Source organism: Arachis hypogaea, chromosome 16, assembly GCF_003086295.3.
Source record: "Arachis hypogaea cultivar Tifrunner chromosome 16, arahy.Tifrunner.gnm2.J5K5, whole genome shotgun sequence".
NCBI lineage: Eukaryota > Viridiplantae > Streptophyta > Magnoliopsida > Fabales > Fabaceae > Arachis > Arachis hypogaea.
In genome coordinates, this window is record NC_092051.1 from 76492249 (window position 1) to 76509128 (window position 16880).

Below are 16880 nucleotides of genomic sequence, written 5' to 3' on the forward strand. Positions count from 1 at the left end.
TCATAAAAAAATATTTTCAACGTCTTTATTTAAGTAGTTACCAAATATAAATTATATATACATGTTCACTTATATTTGCCTAAAGTGAGTTTTTATATGTAAACATAGCACCACAACAATGATCATATTTTAGATTTATTATGATAAAATTCTAATAACATATAGATTTAATTTGTCAAAGTTCTAAAAAAATATATTGGATAAAAAATAAAAATATAAATAATAATAATGATAATAAAAATTCTTATTTTAATTATGAGCATAAAGTCATTTGCACCAAGCATAAATCTTGATAATTTATACCAATAAGTGTACTTTTCTTTATAAATTTTAACTTCTATTAATTATATTCTGTGTAAAAATATATACAATGGTATGAGAAATATCAAAAAACATTTAAAATTTATGAAAATTTATACATCTAATTTATCATTAATATATTGAAATCTCAATTCATCCATTGAATTGATAGAATTTAACATTAATAAATAAATTATTTGAGCTTAGTTTAAAACAAAAAAATTTCAGTCAATAATAGTTAATTTTTTTATTTATATTTTTATTCTATATTTTAAAATTTAAATTTTAAATTTTAAATTCCAAAATTTTAATAAAAATTAAAAATAATTCTACAATAAAAAAAGTTGGCTAATATAATATTATTTTAATTAGAAATTAATTCTCTTGATTTAACTATTAAAATTTTTTGATATAATAATTTTGAATGAGCGAATTCATTTTATAAACATTAAATCAAATAATATTATTAAAAAAATCTTGATTTTTTGTAAGTTGAAGATGATTTTTGTAAGTTTACAAATCCTATAAACTTACACTCAAATTTACAATGTAATTTGTATGAAGATGAATAAGCCTTTGACAACATTGCCAAAATCTCAAGCAATCATGGACACTCCTTCATATTACCCTCTCTCACTCCTCCTACTCCTCTCCCTTCCGCCTCTTCTCACATTCTTCCTCCTCCGCCGCCGCCACTCCTCCTCCTACCGCCAGCCTCCAGGACCACCAGGATGGCCAATTTTCGGCAACTTATTCCAGCTCGGAGACATGCCACACCGCACCCTCGCAAACCTAAGCCATACCTACGGCCCCGTTGTGCGCCTCCAGCTGGGAGCCATCAACACCGTCGCCATCCTCAGCGCCAAAACCGCCACTGAGTTCTTCAAGTCCCACGACCACAACTTCGCCGACAGGACAATCATTCAAACCATGCGAGTCCACAACTACGACAAGTCCTCTTTAGCCCTTGCCCCTTACGGCCCTTACTGGCGCCTCATGCGCCGCCTCGTCACGGTGGACATGCTCGTCGCGAAACGCATCAACGATACCGCTCCCGTCCGGCGCAGGTGCGTCAACGACATGGTTTCCTGGGTAGCAAAAGAAGCTAAAAAAGTCAAAGCCGGCGAAGGTGTCCACGTGGCAAGATTCGTGTTCTTGATGTCGTTCAATCTGTTCGGGAACCTTATGCTTTCCCAAGACATGTTTGACCCGGAATCGGAAACAGGTTCGGATCTGTTTAAAGCAATCATGGGGCTTTTGGAGTGGACGGGGCACGCGAACGTGGCGGACGTGTTCCCGTGGCTTGTGTGGGTGGACCCGCAGGGGCTGCAGCGGAGGATGAAGAGGGACATGGGAAAGGCCATTGATATTGCTTCCAAGTTCGTGAAGGAGCGGTTGCAGTTGCAGCATAGTGATGATATGGCTAGAAAGGATTTCTTGGATGTGCTGCTTCAATTTCAGGGCGGTGGCGGTGAGGAGGCACGGAATATCTCCGACAAGGACCTCAACGTATTCATTTTGGTAGGTATCATAGTATTATTTTCCCCGTTGACTAACATTTCATGTGAATAATCATCTTATTTTTTTCATTTACACATTTAATCAATTTTGTGAGGAAAAATTTGATCAATAGTTTAAAAGACTAAAAATTGACGAAGAATCAAACTAGAAAAAAAAAAAATACAAATAACTTTTCAGTCAATCTTTAATAAAATTTTATTTTTAATAGATTTTATACTGAATTTATTTGATAATTTATTTGGTGCATTCTGTAGTGTAGTGGCTTGTATATTTGGCGACTAAGGTGACCACAACGTTAAAACTAATAGGAGAGGGACGTGTGTAGTCTTTGACACTAGAAGGAGTTAAGTTGACGAGTTAAGTTGACGAGTTAATAGCACCATAACTCAACTAAGAAGCAAGGTAAATCATTGAGAGATGACAAAGAGTTCGCGTGTAGGATTGCTTTGAATTTGGAAAGAAAATGAAAATTGAATCGATTAAATTTAATTGGTTTGTGTTTTGAGGATTATCTGAATTAAATTGTATTTGGGTTTAGATGTGAGGTTCAGACTTCTTTTGTGACAGCGTTCGATTTATATTGGTGTCGAAGTACCATCGTCCAAGTTTTTCGTGAGGGAGGCGGGGGGTAGTATCTGCAAGGAATTCTGATGTCTAAGTTAGCAAAGGTTTAAAGTAGGTTTTTTAATAGATTGGATTTCGATTATACTTGAGTATGTCAGTATATTTATAGTAGAAAAGATAACCACCTGTTAGAGAAGTTCCACCTTGAATGGTGGTGCCGTTCCCTTTTTTAGGAAAGTTGTTTAGATCTTCATTCTAAATGGGTAGGAGATATCTTAGGAGTTAGTTACTTATTCAAATAAGTAAGGTTGAATTGTTGAATTGTTATCATCGCGCGCGACCTCTATAAGGTTGGGTAGGAGTAAATGAGGCCACCTTCGTTGGGTGGGTTTTTATTACTTTTGGACCTGGCTTTATTTTGGGCAAGGGTATGAACAGAGCTCCTGTTTGAACCTATACTTTTATAAGGTCGGACTCGAGCATTTGTAAATTTAACCTCCCACGTCGGGTATACTGCCTTTGGTAGGTCAGATACTCAATGTATTTTCGAAAATTTTTTGAAATATTGTGTCCCTTTATGGTACGGCATATGTTACTTTTGCAATTGTCTTGGGAACAGCGCATGTCATTAATGAGGGCGTGTAAATTTACTCTTTTGCCCTTTGTCTTATAAATACCCAAAATTTATTTCTTTCTCCTTTTTCAATTCTTCTTCTGAAACGTTTGTCCATTTTTTTTTCAAAAATTTCTTCAACTTCATTTCCGCATCCCTTCTTGAATTCAAGGTTTTTTTTCATCTTGAAAAAAATGATTTTTTCTGCGCCTTTGGAGTGAAATGTTTGTGTCTTTGTTGTTCAAGCTCTTTTTTTTATTCGCATTCCTTCAAGGTTAGAGTTTCTTATCTTTTTGAATTTCCGTCTCTTTTTTCTTATTCTCTGAGTGGTGTTGTTGCTTTATTTTTTGGAGATGTTTTAAAAAAATTTTTCTTTTTTTTTTATTGAATCAGGACTTTTCATTGTTACCATGAGTCTTGAATATGGGGTTTTTGTTGTATTGCCCCTGAATGGTGTCAACTTAGCTGTTGAAGGTGGCATCATTTCTGTTTTTGGTAATGTGATTGTAGTTGTTAACTATGTGAGATGTTATACGTGTTTGTTGGGTGTGTGGGATGCTATACGTGTTTGTTGGTAAAACAAACAGCTCTTCCTTCACCCCTCCAATCCTAAGCGGAAGTCTAAAAAATAGAAGACCACCGACTCAGGGAGTGTCTATGAGCAGGGCTTTGATGCGGTGGCTTGGGCCCAAAATCACATCCTTCCAAATAGTTCTATTAGTATGGACGATGTTTTCGTGAAGAGCCACCTTCAAATACTTGCCCGAGGTGAAATTTGTGCAGCTGGGGTGTGTGCTTCATTATTGAAGGAGTTAGAGAAGAATCCCCTTGGCGCCACCCAGCAGGCTTTGGCTGACCTTCAAGCTGAGGTGGCATCCTTAAGGGAAACAAAATAGGAATTGGAGGGAGAGAAGGAGTCATTTTTGTCCGACCTTGAAAAATCTTGGGAAAGAGTAAAACAGGTGGAGGCTACCTTAGCCATAGCGGAACACTTAAAAAAGAAGGTTGAGGAGAGTTATACCAGAGTCATCAGGGAGAAGCTTGACTTAGTAGATGAGGTCTCTAACTCCAGGGAGAAATATGCGGAGCTTGAGAAAACTATAGTCGAAGGTATGGACGAGATGGTGAAAAATCTAAAGGCTCAGTTCCGGGTTGTTGCTCCCAAGGCGGACCTCTCCCTCATTAGTCTTGATAACATTGTGTTTGATGAGAAGATTGTTCCTGCACTTCAAGACGATGAAGACACTCTCATACCCGACCCGAAGACCTCAAAAGTCTGAGTCGAGGGAGCCTCTCAGAGCTTTCCCACCCGGATGGAACATGAGCTAATCTCTTCTCAGCCTAAAATTCTTTTGACTTCTTCCGTGTAACCTGAAGATATTTCCAACATGACTTCGAACAAGAAGATTCCTCCTCCTTAGTCTTTACTTTCTAAGTATTTGGATGACCCGGCCTATGGATCTTTTAATGAACAATTATTTTGTAATAGTTGTAGCTTAAACAATAAGACTTGTGGGAGAGTTGTCCAATATGCCCATAAGACTTGTGGGAGCTCGTCTACCCATGCTCCATTAGGTTGGGTGTGTTCTACCGATGTGAACTAGTGCTTGATTTTAAGGTTTGCCACTGAGCTTCTAAAGATTGAGTCGGTAAACTGAGTTCCATTATCCATGATAATGGAGTGTGAGACTCCAAATCGGGTAATAATATTCTTGTAAAGAAACTTTTAACTTCTTTAGGGTGTGATGGTTGTCAAGAGTTCTACTTCAATCCACTTGGTCAAACAATCAATCCCAACTATGAGGTACTTTACCTATTCGAGAATTGAGCTAAATATTCCCGTGCTTCTTCCAAGTATTTCTTCATGTTGAGATCTTTAACCTTCAACCCGAGTTCCTTCTTCAATATCTAAAATCACTCTTGCTCCACTTCTAGCTTTATTGGATGATCCATCTACATATAGATTCCAGGTAGTAGGACTTCCTTGGGCTTCCATGTATTTGGCCACAAAGTCGGCCAAATACTGGGATTTGATTACTGTCCGAGTTTTATACCTTAAGTCGAGCTTGGACAGTTCTATGGCCCATTATAGCATCCTTCCTACAATGTCCGTCTTCTATAGGATATGCTTCATGGATTGGTTTGTTTGGACTTTTATAGTATAAGCTTGAAAATAAGGTCGGAGCCTTCTGGAAGTGATGATAAGGGCATATGCGAACTTCTCTATGGTTTGATAGTTTAGTTCTGCCCCCTACAAAACTTTGCTAACAAAGTAGATAAGTTGTTCGTGTTTGTCTTCTCAAACTAATGCTGAGGCTATAGCTCGGCTTGCAACTGCTAGGTAGAGAATGAGCAAATCCCCTAGAACAGGTCGGATAAGGATTGGAGGTTGGCTCAAACAATATTTATTTACATTAAAATGACAATATTTTTGTGGTTTATTCAAAACGATATGAATATTATTTAAAAATTAGTTAAATTTCTTTTGCAAATATTTGTTATTAGAAAAATATAAGAATAAATCTTAGCACTCTTACTAACAAAGAATTATAATAAAATGTACAATCTACTTGATTGAAGAGTATATAAATTTAAAATTATAAGATTTCTAAATATATGTTTTGAGTAATAATTTTATTTGAAAATAATTAAAGTCTATTTTATAAGTTATTTAAGAAATAACTTTTATTATAAAATTTTAAAATACTAAACATTTGAAATCATGTGTTTATATTATTCATTATTTCATAGTTAGATTTTACATCTTCAGTTATGTTCTACATAATTTGATGTCAATCCTTGTGTTATCAAAATAATCATCATGTAGGGTGTTTTCTCCTATCTTATGTAATTTTTTCCCACCTTTTGTTAAAGATATCATTAAAAATGTAACCCTTTTTTTGACATTAAAAATAGAGGTGGTGTGGTATTACGACCTCTAAAATAAAATACATACATAATAGTAGTTGAAAGAATTTAATAATTGAGGAGCCTTGAAGGAAAGTTTAAGAAAAAATCATTAAAGGAAAAGCGCAATGCTCACATAATAGAAACTTGCGCATGAAGAAAAGTAAAGGCACATATATATAACAAGAGCGGTGTGTCAAGAGATATAGAATGTCAAGCTTCGGGCTCAACATGTGAAGCCAAGGCTAGCCGGAGAATATCATATATAAATATACATCCCAAAAGTACTCAAAATACATAATATAAACTCCTAGACCTCCATCAAGCCTCTAAGAGGTACATAAGTGAAACATACACAAAAGAGAGTCTAAACATATATATATATATATATATATATATATACATATAGCCCAAATATCAAAATATATCAGCCCGACTTTGCCTAAAAAAGAAACTCCAGACGCCTAGTGAGGTGCCTCTCGACCTGCGTCTGAAAACAATAACATATGTATGGAATGAGAACGAAGGGTTCTTAGCATAGTAATGGTGCCAACATACATAATATGAGGCCTCGGGAAAGTCAGAGGCGATTATAGAACTCCGACACTCAGAATTAAAACTTAGAGTTATAATTTAAAACCATGAACAAGGTAAGTTATCTAAGGCCCTTAAGTTCTAACAAAATTCTAAATTAACCCCTCATTCTTCACTTTCTTCCAACCCTCCAAACTCCAATGGAATAACTCTTGTCATTCCTCTGCCAGACAGGGGATCTCTCGGTTGCACAGACATATATTACATACAAGAAAAATACAAATAGATTACAGTTACAGCAAACAGAACATATAACAGTTAAGCATAGATTATCAAGTAGGCAAACCTAAGTAATGCAAACTCAAAAAAAATAAATAAATAAACTTGATGTATGCCTATCCTATGGCTGATGAGTCTCATCTGTCAGTTATATAGTCAAACCCGACAAGTCCGGTAGTTAAACCTTGGATAGTCCGTTCGTGTGTGCATCTCTAAGAGTCTATGCATAACTTTTACAATCAATTATCAAATTTAGCTCATTGGGGAAATTTCTGGGGAGTTAAAGTGCCAGACCACATCATGCGACGTAGAGTCAATAGAGTATCGAGTCTCAACCTGGATCAAGTGGTTGTAACCCAATCCATCTACCCAGAGAAACTCATATCTCAGATAAAAAGAAGTGCACCAGCCAAATCATCATTCAAGTTCAATTATTCTTTTTCATCTTAGCCATTGTTTATCACATATTCAGTGTTTCAGTACTTCTCAATCATAATTCACCACTTCACAAATTTTCTTCACTTTCAAGTTTCCATCTTCTCAAGGTTTACCCCTTTCAGTATGATTAAAAAAAGTTTTGGGATATTAAAGAGTAAAAATAGAGGTTTAGAGGTTAGAAAATAGGTTAATATTCACAAAAATGCATTTTCCCAAAAATAAAGGGTCTCGTATACGTGAGCTCTGTCCGCGTACGCATGCGATGTCTAGCGTATGCAGGGGTGTAATTCGCTAGGTCACGTACGTGACCCTTGTCCACGTACGCGAGTTCCCCAAGACAGTGGCCAATTCCCACGTACGCAGCCATATGTCCGCATATGCGGGCCTTGTATTTTCTCAAAAACCTGTTACAAATATGTAGAAACACTTTTACACACCAAACTTCCGACACACATAACCTTTTCGTAAGAAAATATTTTTAGTCTATTCTTCAAACGGTGTAAACTTCACAGACCAAATTTTTATATGAAACAAGTTTGGTGAAGTTCGAAGGTCCAGAAGTCGGGTTATGGCCTGCCAAAGTTTGATAAAAAATTGGATTTTTCATCAAAATCACAAACCTCCATTTTTATAAATTTCCATTTCAAAACCAAACATTCAAGTTCCAACTCAAACCAACCATATCCAAAACATACCTAAACACTTTTCATTTATTCCACAACATGTCAATACTTAAAATTCATACTCTTCTCCTAACAATTCAAAATCAAGCAACATAATTCATCAATATATCAACAATCATTGCTCATATTCATCATCCTCACCACAAGCATCAATCATTAATTCATTCTCAAACTAACTCAACATTGTTAATCAAGATTACTAAACATCAACATAATTGTACATTCTAACCTATCCTAAACACCACAAACACCACAAACACCAATGTTCCACCACAAACACCAATGTTCCACCAATGTCCCAAACACTAAAATGCATACCAACAGCAATTCTACCTCCAAGGTCTACAATCAAGCTTCCATAACCACTAATTTGGTCCCAACACATATAATCTAAACCAATACAAATTCATACCACACAAAATAAACTTAGGGTTCATAGTTATTCATTCACAAGAGTTAGAGGTTTCTCACCTTAACGACGGAAACTAGGACAAGGCCCGGCAAGCCCACTAAGTTAGCTTGATCCTAAACACCAAAACATCACAATTTCAATACCAAATGTCCAAATTTTTTAAATTTGGGGGAAGGAGAGGCTGCAAAAGAATTTGAGTTTTCTTTACCACAATGTTTGGTGGTTTTGTAGAGTTCGACGCAGTGATCATGTGGCCATAAGCGGTGCGGCGATCGGAGCTCCGGATTGAAAGTTATATGAGATTGAACGGAAGGTAGAGTTTGGTTTCACAAGTTTTTCTCCCTCTTGCGTATTTCAGCAGGCATGCATTTGAAGATGGGGAAGGGAGGCTGAGATCACTAAGTGTGGCTTGAATTGGGTTGGGCCTTGGGTCCAACGTGGTCCTAGTTTGACCGGTTTGGCCCGTTGGCTCAGTTTTAGGCCAAAACCCTTAAAATTGGTGTTAAAATTCGTATTTTTAATATTTCTACCCCGTTGGATTAATAAAATTTGGTTTTATAATTTCTTTGATTAATAATTAATTTATTAACTAATTATTCACTAATTATATGGAGTTTACAAAACAGATCTAAATTAGATCCGATTTTCATTGGACAACCTGAATCCACACCCAAACACAGATAGAAGCGTCATCTTCTTTCTTGTTCAGTGAAGATTCATGGTATCCATTGCTGCCTTCTATGTCTGCTGCAAAGACCGCCTTCGATGACCACCACAAAGACAGATAAAATACCCTGGCATCTGAATTATAAATGAAACCATCCTCAGCTATTCTGTCTCAGCAATTCTATATCATTATCTCATATCCTCACCTAGAGCAACTGAAATCACTTCACTGCATCTACCCAAAGAGGTCAAATTACCTCATTCAATAATCATCATCATTATTCAATTTCATCATCAACTCATCTCATTAATAACAGCCCTCAGTGTCAACCGGCACCAGCATGAGGGATCTCTCAGTTGTACAAACACAAGCAATACAGGCAAGTAATACACAATAAGGTACAAGTAGAACAAGTAGCACATAACCAGGTAACATAGCATATATGATATAGCAATCCAAAACAACTAGGCGAACCCAAATAATTCAAACATATGCAAATGATGTATGCCTACCCTATGGCTGATGATATTATCTGTCGGTTATATAGCCAACCCGACATGTCCTGGTAGCTAACCATGGACTGAAACACCCATGCGGAGCAAGTGGGTTTGAGCTACAACCCCCTTACTACTACCCGCTTAACCCAGAGCCAGTGGAATAACCACTACTACAGCTACTACCCAGGCGGGTGTTTAAAAGCTCAACCTGGAGCAAGTGGAATCACCGCTACTGCCGCTACTACTCAGGCATCACAATCTCTGACCTGGAGCAAGTGGGACGAACCACCATTCTTTCTTCTACCCAGGTATCTCAAGCATTGACCCGGAGCAAGCAGGACGAACCACAATCCTTGCTACTATCCAGGTACAGTCTCTTTGTTGCGACTTATTACCATTAGAGGGAATCCGTGCCGTGTCATCATTAGAGGGTATCTGTGCCCTGTCACCATTAGAGGGTATTGGTGCCCTGTCACCCTTACAACCAGAGAGACAACACCAGCATATTCACATTTAACATTTCCCATCATTATTCATTTACCACATTCATTCATTAATCATATATGCATTCCCGACATACTCATGTTCAAGCTTCTTTTCATTACTAGGCATACTATAAAGATTTAGGACTTAGAGGATGAAAATGGAGGCTTAGAAGTCTGAAATTCGGCTTTAAAAATTCAAAATTCAATTTTTGCTGAAAACAGGGTCATGCGTGCGCGTCGTCCACGCGCACACGTGGGAAGCAGAGAAAAGCGAGGACGCGTAAGTGTCACCCATGCGCACACGTGGGAAGTTGAGAGGTAGGGGGGACATGTGCACGTCAGCCACGCGTACGCATGGATGTGTTTTGTGCTCCTTGCACAAAACCAGCACGCTACCATCACAACTATCTTGAATTTATACCATGCACCTGCATCAATACAGCGATGCGTATGTGTCGGCCAGGCGTACACGTGAGAGAGTAAAAACTGTGAGTGACGCGTGCGCATCGGCCATGCGTGCGCGTCGGAGTATGTTTTACCAAAAATTTTACTAAGTCTGAAAAAGCTGCAGAATTTAATTTTCAAATCTCAAACTTCTGCCTCACATAACTTCTTCCACAAAATTCTTTTTTCAACCATTTCTGAACCGTTGGAAAGATCGTGAATAAACTTTTATAAAAATCTGGTTTTGAAGAATTTCTAACTCCGAGGACCGAGTTACGGGCCGCCGAAGTTGTTCAAAAATCAGTTTTTATGCAAAAACAGAATCACCAATTATTCCAATGTTCACAAGCCAAATTCATTTCCACTCATCCAAATGACCACAACCCAACCACATTCAGATAATTACACTCAACCAAAATCAAACCTACCTCATCTACACAATTCAATTCAATTTCGTCACCTTCCACTCCTAAATTCCTAATTTCTTATTATTCCACTTTCCTCCCATTTATTCACACACTCAATATTCAATATCCATTCAATCTCATATGACACCATACAATACACACATCACTTACCTTCCTTACCTCTTTCCTACCTCCGGCCCAAGATTCACGGCCTCCGGCCCAAATTCACAATTTAAATGCATATTCCACAAACCAATATTAATTATCCAATTCATCAAATTCTCAACACACCAAACATACAATTTCACACAACTCTCAACCCAATCATTAATTTATATTATATATCAACTATACATATTAGTACCAACCATTTATACAATCCAAACTTAATCCTAGGGGCATTTAGCCTAGGAATTCTCATCACACCACACGGTACTTAAATAAAACTTAAACCGTACCTCTTGGAGCCGAATCAATTGAGCCTCTTCTTTGGAAGTCTCCACCAACCTTAGCTCCAAGCCTCACCAAAGCCCCACAAGCAATATCAATCTTTGAATTGTGCACCAAAATCACCCAATACTCTAACATAATCAATTTTCACACTTATAATCAACCTAGGATTCATAAAAATGATAAATCACAAGGGTTGGAGGGTTTCTTATCTTAACCCATGAAATTGGTTGAAGGAACTCATCAATGGCTCATACTAGAGCACTCCTAAATAAACCAAAATCATAAAATTACTCACCACCCATAACCAAACTCGAATTTAAGTGGGAAAAAGAAAACTGGGCAAAGGACAATGGAATACTCACCATAAGACTTAGATAAAAATTGTAGAAGATGAGAAGAGCAACGCGTGACCACAAACGGCTCGTCAATCGGAGTTTCGGAGAGAAAGTTATGGTGGTTTGAAGTTGATGGTAGCTAGGGTTTCTCTCTTCCTCCTCTCTTCACCATTTTAGCGTGTTTCTCTCTTCAAAAAGGGGGAAATGGGTTGTTCTGTGCTGAAATGAGTTCTTATATAGTGTTCCACTTGGGCTCGGTTCACTTATTTTAGCCCGTTGACCCAATTTTAGGTTAAAACCTTTAAGATTAGAGTTTTAAATCGTATTTTAAATATTTCTAGCTTCCCAAATTATAATTTCTCCTTTCTTAACCTTATTCACTTATAATTAATTTATTTAGCTGTAGTACCGGTTATATTTCAGCCGGTATTGCCATTCAAATTTTCAATGCCCATTTTTACGCAGGAAACTATATTTTCTGACTCAGAAAAATTCACTAAGTCCAAATATCATATTTAAATTATCAAATTCTGATTGCTAAATTTTCTAACCATATTCGCTCCTATTTAATTTATATTTTAATTAATTACAGTTTGACCAGATTTTTCAGTAACAATGAAATAGTTAAGCACCAATCACCAATGTGATTCTCTCCACTAAGTAAACAAACTTTCTTTTAAAATTTATTTTCCATGTGTCACACATCTACTGGTAGGTCAATTTTTTACCATCCTTAGCCGCTATTCTTTATGCTGCCATTAAACTGATCAATTTGTTATAATGTTGGTTAAAATTAACCCCTAGAGCATCTCCAATGCATAGTTTTAATTTCATTTTATGGTCCAACAAGGTGCCACATAAGTATTTGTGGGACCATATATCATAAAATTTGATTTGAAACTCAATGTAAAATTTGCCATTCCAATGCATAGTCTCATTTTACTAACAACAATACAATAACGTTACAATGTTCATTTAATAAAAATTTAATAAAGTATACAAGTGGCATTATTTTGCTGATCTTTCTTTAAAATGATAAGGTATCTCTGTTTTTATACCAATATCATTTCAGAATTGGTATCTAAAATAAATTTTAAATAATTTCAATTACAGTAAAAGTAAAAAGTGATACCCGAAATTGATTCCATTGGAGTTGCTTTTATAATGTTATTATAGCTTAGTTGTCCAGCATTATTCATAAAATTATTATTTCAAATTAAAATGTAGGAAATATTCATGGCTGGATCAGAAACTACAAGCAGCACGATAGAGTGGGCACTCACAGAGCTTCTGTGCAACCGTAATTGCTTAATAAAGGTAAAATCCGAGCTCAATAGAGTGGTTGGAACCGCAAGGGAACTCGAAGAGAGTGACATAGAAAAGCTCCCATACCTTCAAGCTGTGGTGAAAGAAACACTTCGCTTGCACCCTCCCATTCCGTTGCTTGTTCCTCGAAGGGCCATTCAGGACACAAAGTTCATGGGATACTACATACCAAAAGACACGCAGGTCTTCGTGAATGCGTGGGCCATTGGAAGGGACCCAGATGTGTGGAAAGACCCTTTGACCTTCAAGCCTGAAAGGTTTATTTTTTGTGATGGTGGGTCAAAGGTAGATTATAAAGGTCAACACTATGAGTTCATTCCATTTGGTGCTGGGAGGAGGATGTGTGCGGGGGTCCCACTAGCCCACAGGGTCCTCCACTTGGTGTTGGGGTCATTGCTACATCGCTTTGATTGGGAGCTTGATAGCCATGTCACGCCATCAACCATGGATATGAGGGACAAATTGGGAATTACAATGAGGAAGCTTGAGCCCTTGCTTGCAGTGCCGAAGCTTGTTGCTCCATCATGAGTCTAAAGGTTAATTCATCAAGACCTCAGCTGCATTTCATATCGGTTAATCTATTATATGTATGTCTTGTCACTTTTTTTAGTGTTTTTGGGTAGTGAAATATTTACATCTTCACCCTTTTAATGTATTATATACGTGGTTTGATATGTTGGTATCTATATTAAAAAAGACACGTTATGTGTTCATCATTTCAATTCATGCAAAAACACATCAAAATGGAGAATTTAGATGGAATGAAAACTACTTGTATGAATTTTATTGAAAGTAACTACATAAATTCTGTCTATCTTTCATTTAAATATTGGGAGTTTATGAATTATGATTTATGAGGTATTGTGCGAAAGTAGTTAAATATTTATGTCATCTTCACCCTTTTAATGTATTATATATGTGGTTTAATCTGTTGGTATCTATGTTAAAAAAGACATTGTATGTGTTCATCATTTCAATTCAAGCATGAGTGATATCGATTTTACAACCACAATCTACCGGTAAGTGCACCGGTTCAAGTAATAAACTCACGATGAGTGAGTGTCAATCCTATGAGGATTAACGGATTAAGCAAACAATAGTCAATCAATTATTCTAGTCAAACAATCAAAATTTAGTGTGTTTAGAAAGCTTTGACATAAACAATTGATGCAGAGTGAAATCGTCGGTTTGGAATTTTTACGAAATAATCACGTTGCAAGTATAATTCCAAACCAACAGATAACTCACAATCAAAGTTTAATTTTTTTGTCACTTAAGTCAAACCAATAAAAATACTGAGAGTATTAGATATCAGATCATCTCTCGAAAAAATTGCAGGGAAGTGTGCATATTATTGGTTATGGGATTTTTTTGCAGTTTTGATAACAATGAAACAAGAAATGAAAGGTGCAAGAAAGTAAAGATCAAATAAAGAAATCAAATACTAAAAGACACTTTTGGCAATGGTTAAGATTCAAGGTTTTCAATCTAGATCATTGACCACAACATGGCAATTACAAAGAGTTAATTTTACTTAGCTATCCTTAACATCGGAGGGAGAAATCAAATGGACATAGTTGATCCGAAAACCAACTAACAACCCTAAATCGCCAATCACATTGGATATCAATGACATCAAGGCACCTAAGTCCTCAATACCAAACCAAGAGAACTAAAAATCTACCATAAAACTAAGAGAGACATATCATCAAATACTTGGTGTGCATAAAAATAAGAGCATGGTAAATTGCAAGAATAATAAATTCTAAGACTACCAATCGCAAGAAATCAACAAAAACAACTAGATTAAACCACAAAAAAACATAAAATATTAAATTGCATTAAGGAAAAGGGAATTAACAATATTGTTCATAAAACTAAAATTGACAAAATAAAGAAATTAAGAAGTAAAACTGAGAGAATTAAGACAATAGAGCAAGGAAATATAAAGAGAGTTGAACTAAAACAAGAATTAAAACTTAGATCTAAGAAATTTAACCTAAACTATCCTAAATTCTAGAGAGAAGTTAGAGCTTCTCTCTCTACAAATCTAACCTAAAACATGGCTAAAACTCAATTATAACTACTTGGTTCATCCTCCCCTCAATTCCTAGTTCAATAGCATCAGAAATGGGTTGGATTGGGCCCAGAATACTCCAGAAATCACTGGGCACGTGCTCATTAAGTGAGTCACGTTTTTGATGTGCCGCGTACGCAGTCTTTGGATGCGTACGCGGGCCCCTTAACACAACGTCCACTATAGATAATTACATATCATTTTGAAGCCCATAATGTTAGCTTTCTAATACCATCAGAATGCCTCATTCGAAGCTCTAACACTCAAGTTATGATCACTTTAGTACAAAGAGGTTAGGGCTGACAACTCTACACATCCTTCACTTTTTCATGAATTCTCCACTTTTGCATGCTTTTTCCTTACTTCTTCAATCTATACATGCCTTGTAAAAATGAAATCACTTCAACAAACACATAAAGAATCGAATGGGATTAAAGTGAATTAAATCTAGCAATTTACATGCCTAAAAAGCATGATTTTACTATAAAGCACAATTTAGGAAGAATTCACAAAACTATGCTATTTTAATAAATAAATATAGGAAAATTTGAAAAAATTCACTCAATTTAACACGAGATAAACCATAAAATTGTGGCTTATCAACCTTCCGACACTTAAACATAGCATGTACTCATGCTAAACCAAGAAAGATATCAATACAGACTATCTATATGCACTCTATCTATATGCATGCAACTATTCTACCTAATACCATCTAACTATCTATATATATTTACTTAGTCAAAATAAATTAATTTTCAAGAATACATATATAAACAACCAATGGCTAAAACAATCATAACCAAATCCAATTCACAATTGAAATGAGTCATAGATAAGAATTTACAACTTGCAAGATGAGAAATGATCATAGGTGGAAGCATGGAATTGAGCAATCAAACCCATCACTAGATGTGTATACACTCTAGTCACTCAAGTGCTTAGGATCGATCCACTCAATTCTCTTCTAATCATGCTTTTTAAGATTTGTGTTTCATCTAACAATCAACAATTATTCAATTTTATAGATACAATTATCATGAGGACTTTTCATAAGGTTGTAATGAGGTTAGGATCAAGGTAAGGATATATATGGCTAAGTGAGCTAGAATTTGAACCTTTGATCAACTTAAGCTCTCACCAAACACATATACAACTGGTGCACGAAATTGTGATCATCAATGGTGCCAACAACTTGGTACACACAATTGTAATCTCAACTCTTTATCACAACTTCGCACAACTAACCAGCAAGTGCACTGGGTCGTCCAAGTAATAAACCTTACGTGAGTAAGGGTCAATCCCACGGAGATTGTCGGCCTGAAACAAGCTATGGTCACCTTGTAAATCTCAGTCAGGCGGATTCAAATGGTTATGGTGAATTGATAATAAAAACATAAATAAAATATAAACTGGGATAGAGATACTTATGTAATTCATTAGTGAGAATTTCAAATAAGCGTATAGAGATGCTTTCGTTCCTCCTGAACCTCTGCTTTTCTATTGTCTTCATCCAATCATTCCTACTCCTTTCCATGGCAAGCTTTATGTTGGGCATCACCGTTGTCAATGGCTACATCCCGTCCTCTCTGTGAAAATGGTCCAATGCGCTGTCACTGCATGGCTAATCATCTGTCAGTTCTCGATCATACTGGAATAGGATTTACTATCCTTTTGCGTCTGTCACTACGCCCAGCACTCGCGAGTTTGAAGCTCGTCACAGCCATCCCTTCCCAGATCCTACTCGGAATACCACAGACAAGGTTTAGACTTTTCAGATCTCAGGAATGGCCATCCATGGGTTCTAACTTATACCACGAAGACTCTAATATCTCGGACTTGGTCCCCTGTATTAGATATCTAAGAGATACTCATTCTAGCTTGTTTGCATGTAGAACGGAAGTGTTTGTCAGGCACGCATTCATAAGTGAGAATGAT

General features: G+C 36.5%; 1 protein-coding gene across 1 annotated transcript; it reads left to right on the forward strand.

The window, feature by feature from the left end:
* Nucleotides 1-835: 835 nt before the first annotated feature.
* Nucleotides 836-13692, forward strand: LOC112754366 (cytochrome P450 76A2). Its single transcript, XM_025801990.3, has 2 exons — nt 836-1821; nt 12767-13692. Exons 1-2 carry the CDS (start codon nt 859-861, stop codon nt 13391-13393), a joined length of 1590 nt encoding a protein of 529 aa, XP_025657775.1. The 5' UTR covers nt 836-858; the 3' UTR covers nt 13394-13692.
* The last annotated feature ends 3188 nt before the right edge of the window (nt 13693-16880 follow it).